This window comes from Pollicipes pollicipes, unplaced genomic scaffold (assembly GCF_011947565.3).
Source record: "Pollicipes pollicipes isolate AB1234 unplaced genomic scaffold, Ppol_2.1 Scaffold_3447;HRSCAF=4054_pilon_pilon_pilon, whole genome shotgun sequence".
Taxonomy (NCBI): Eukaryota; Metazoa; Arthropoda; class Thecostraca; order Pollicipedomorpha; family Pollicipedidae; genus Pollicipes; species Pollicipes pollicipes.
In genome coordinates this window covers 25542685-25547306 of record NW_023596297.1, presented here as the reverse complement: position 1 = coordinate 25547306, position 4622 = coordinate 25542685, and the positions used below count along the sequence as shown (strand labels likewise).

Sequence of the window (4622 nt, the reverse complement as noted above, 5' to 3'; positions counted from 1 at the left end):
AGGCAAGCGTCTTCCCACTCGTCCAATCAGGCTTGCTTGCACATAATGCTTACACAATGCTTGCGAAGCGTCCGTATAGCGTCCAAGACCCTCACACAATGCTTACCGTGCGTCTCTCTGAAAAGCGAGCCTAGTTCTTAAGAAGGGCAGGGTGGTGAACAGCACCGAAAGGTTTTCAAGATCCCTATTTCACTAAAAAAAATATAAATGTGGAACACTCCGATTAATCAGCGGGTTTGGTGCGTGGTTATGGAGCCGTTTATTTCGTTCTGCCAGCAGCCTCACTCTTAACCGATGAGTCTGGTTATGTGGTGGCATTATCGTTTAATTCACTTTGCCAGCAACCTTGCTCTTAATCGGCGAGTGTGGGTGTGCGTGGTCACATAAACGTTTAGTGTACTTTGCCTGCAGTCTTGCTCGAAATGGGCGAGTCTGATTATGCGGCCAGGGTGCCGTTTAGTTCACTTTGTCATGTAGCATAGCTGTTCAAAGGCGATGCAAATTCCACAATGTAGTCATTGAGTAAAGCTTGTCTGAGGAAAAGTGAAGCGTTTTAACTGCATAAAGGTATGGTTTAGAAGTAAATCATAATTGTAATGGTTGCAGAGTTCGAACCACCCGTTCCAGGCTCCCAGCGGCTATGACGTAAGCAGCGCCACCACAGGCCGCTGTAAGAACTACACATTCTGGACATCGCTGAAAGGGGACTCGGGTGGAAATAGCAATGGGAAAACCTGTTTGATATTCCCGGAACCAACTGGCTCATTGAGTCAATTCACCTGATCCCATAGAAGCCAGTGATCTTCGATCAGGTACCCGGCACTGGAAGCCTCACTTGCGCTGTTGCTGCTGTTAAAACACTTCTCGGCGTGTGGTCGACGTGGTATTGTCATTAATTGACTCCGATGTGATCGATTTACACGTTCTCATGGAATCCAGCGACACCAGGCCAAGCGCACGGCAAGTCATCCTTTGTGTTGCTTTGCTGTTAAAACAGAACAAAAACGCATCAATGGCATAAAACTAGCCAAAGACGACTGGCGATGGTAAGTCTGCTCCACAGGATACAGTGGTTCCAGTTTCCACAGGATGCAGTGGTTCTAGTTTCCACAGGATGCAGTGGTTCCAGTTTCCACAGAATCCAGCGGTTCCATTTTCCACATAATGCCAGGGTTCCAGTTTCCACAGAGGTACCGGGTCAGATGGCTGAAGCTGTGGGATTTTCACACATCTGCCGTGAATACAAACATTTATGGATGCTTGATCCACATGATTTCACTCTGAGTCGACTCGCCGCACTCCCAGGCGCGTCGGTTTACTTGTTCAGTCTACAACATCCCAATACTCGATGGATGGCTGGGACAGGACCGTTAATGACTATGTCAATGCAAGCGGTGCGTTCGTGTGAAAGAGATCGTTAGTTTTCCGGAGGACCATCGACCTGATTCGAAAACCGACGTTGAAAAGGAAAAGTCTCTACAAGCCAAAGAGTTGCAAGGTAAAGGTAAGAGAGGCATTGGATGGGCGGCGTCGTACACTCCGAAGTCGTCGTCGTCATCGTAAAGGCTGACGCGACTCGCGTCGAGCCGCGCCGTCGGAGCCTGAACGTGGACTGATTGGCAAGGACCGTGCGTCTCCGCCCGCGTGCCCCATAAACCCACGTGGCCCACGTATGGGCCCCAGACGGTGAGGACCAATCGGCAGAGGGGCCGCTCACACCGTCGCAGAGACGCCGCTGCCGCACCGGCAGCGACGGCCCGTTTGCCGGCTAACACGGTGCGTTTTGAACGGCATCAGCAGTAATCAGACACCACAAAGGACCAAGTGCTTAGCATCATGTCTAAAAATATGTTTTCGATGGCATCAACAGCATTACTGAATGCTGTACCTCCACAGAAGATTGGGCGAATGACACGTAAGATAGATAAAGTATTCCTCTTTCATGTTACCCTGAGGATGTGACATCATCAACGCGAATATTCTTAAAAGCGATGAGTTTAGGCTGCGGTTCATGTATCGTATCATCTTAATTAACAGCAAAAAGGATGGCGTAAAATCGCTGATCAATTTCGTATGTACGAAGACATACGAAAGTGACAGCCTTTCTGGCTTCAATACGACTACGTGTCGAGCTGTTATTTCATTACTGCAAATATCCGCATTACTATCAGGTCGCCTTAGTGCGAAATCAAATGTATTGTTTCTCGAAGAAAAAGTACCGAAAACTTTTAAATAAGTACATGATAAACATCTCCTGCGATGTGGAGGGCGTTATGAATTTTTATGTGCCGATATTTAATACCCAACTTTTCTGCGACATAGGGATCCTGCAGAAATTAACATATTGGCTTCAAAGGCTTGTTTTTGTTCTCTTGCAGGACAAGCAAGTATGCAATTACGGCATCGCAAGCACAACATTTGTTATGCGTACGTGGATGCTTTAAACTTGCCAGTGGTTTTAAAGAGAACGCACCACATTTGATTAATTAGCGCAAGGACCAGATATGATGGAATAGGCTCATTTGTAAATATTGGTACACTTGTAACTGCGAAAGGCGGCTCTAGAACACATTCACTATTTAGTAAACATGTTCCTCAATACGTCATTGCTTGAGTGCGTCATAGAAGGCTTGTATGACGTCTAAGGGATTGCGAAACTGGCCTACGAAATTGCCAGCCTACCGGACGGACTGACTCACTTGTTTTACTTTAACTTCTCGAGAAGCGTCGTGCTAACGGTTGTGGCGTTTCCGTAACCCACATAACGTTCGCGCGTGTTTTGGCCGTTCCTCCTGCGTGTCCTTGCATATTAAGCCGTGATCTTATAATGTTGACTTGCGTTCACATGCTCGCTTATGGTGCTGTTCTTAAGTTCTCAGGTCGCAAGTTTTATTTCCGTAATAACAGTTCCAATGTTCAACTGCCTGTATTATGTAGCACAAACTTGAATTGTGTTGGAAATTCTCACTGACTGCATGGCATTGGTCGAGAGTCAATTGAAGTCCGTTGGTTCCAGAAATCGTCCTATTGCACGCCGGACACGAATAACTCTGCAATTATGTTGTCTTGGTCTTAACGTCGCGTGGCCAATGAGGGGCAGGATTTCAGTGACATTTGTATTGCGTCATGCATACCTGGGTGACCACGAAATAGTCTGCACGAAACAGTCTTCACGACTTCGCGGGCGTCTAACTCTAACTCGGAGACAAGGGTTTCAAGTCTTAAGGACAGGGCTGTGAACTGCACCGAATGATCTTCAAAACAGCTATCACAGCTCAGAACCTCATGCAAACGTGAAACGCTTCCTTTAAATGGAATGTTCCACACTTGCAGATAGTGAAGCAAACATCAAATGTGATGCAATAAGCTCACTTACAATTTTTGGTATATTTTTAAGTGGGAAAACCTGCTCTAGACGACAATATTTATATTTTTAGTAACTATGCTTCTCAGTACGTAATTGCTCTATTACGTTATGGAACGTTTGTATGACAGCACTCACTTGTAGGTCTTTAATCTCCCGAGAGGTGGCTCGGGAGGGTACTGGATGTGTGGTGAACCAAATATTGCTAGGGTGCTCTTGTTTTGGCCCTTTCTCGTGGCGGTCTTTCCTATTTATCCGTGAGTTTAAGGTGCTTGCTTGTGCTCACATACTTCGTCAGAGGCGCTAATCTTATGTTATTCGATTGCGTCTCATGCTTCCGTAACCACTGGGAAGAATGTGTAGCTTTTTGCATTATATAGCACAAAACGTTGTTCGTGGTAGAATCTTGCATAGCCTGCGCAACATTCATTGAAAGCCAATTGTCAGCCGTTTGATCTGGAAATTGTGCTCACGAAAGCCAGATATGAAAAACTCGAAACTTATATTTTGATTAACCTTGCGCACCTCATGGCCAATAGAAAATAAGGATTTAAGTGGCATTATAATGGCGTGATGGGTGCCTGGATGACTTTGGGATAGCACCCACGGAATAGTCTGCGGATCTTCGGGGGCGTCTAACTCAGGAACTAGGGGATTTAGTATTTAGGAGGGCAGGGGTGTGAACTGCACCGAATGATCTTCACAATGGCTATCTCGGCTCAAAAGCTCATACGAATGTGGAATACTCTTTGAACGTGTCGAACGTGCCCGCATCTCGAGCGTAACGCAACGTGCACGGCATCTTGGGCTCTGCGTATATTTCAAGCAGTAGCCCAACCTGCCATCTGTCTGAAGTAAATGACCAGATATGCAACCAGGGCCCACATGGACAGATGTATGGTGGCTACCAGTAAAATCGACGGACCGCGTGACGTTCCCACCTTTTGCGTGCTCGCATTTACTGCTGGCACAATTGCAAAATTTGCTGGAAGCGCCGGCTGGTACGGGGAAATGCGGATGCAAGTAAGAGCACCTGAGTTTTACCACGGATATGTAGAAGAAAGGCGTGCACAGAGCTGACCTTTGCACGAGGCAGACCATTGCAAATATATTAGGTGTATGGGTCGTTCGTTGTCATATGGCTGTTTGACATGCTCTTGTAATGATGTGTGATCTCGAAAAGTTCTGGACACGCCGCTGGTCGCGTAGACACTGATCTCGCAAGCACGACGCCTGAACTACAAGATGATTTGGACAA

At 46.6% G+C, this 4622-nt stretch overlaps 1 protein-coding gene across 1 annotated transcript in view; it reads right to left on the bottom strand.

The window, feature by feature from the left end:
- The window catches only part of LOC119092347 (thioredoxin reductase SEP1-like), a 10842-nt gene extending 7865 nt beyond the window's left edge, over positions 1-2977 (bottom strand). The window contains 1 exon segment of the mRNA XM_037215311.1: positions 2969-2977. Within this exon segment, the coding sequence (XP_037071206.1) occupies positions 2969-2977 (9 nt within the window).
- Between the last annotated feature and the right edge of the window lie 1645 nt (positions 2978-4622).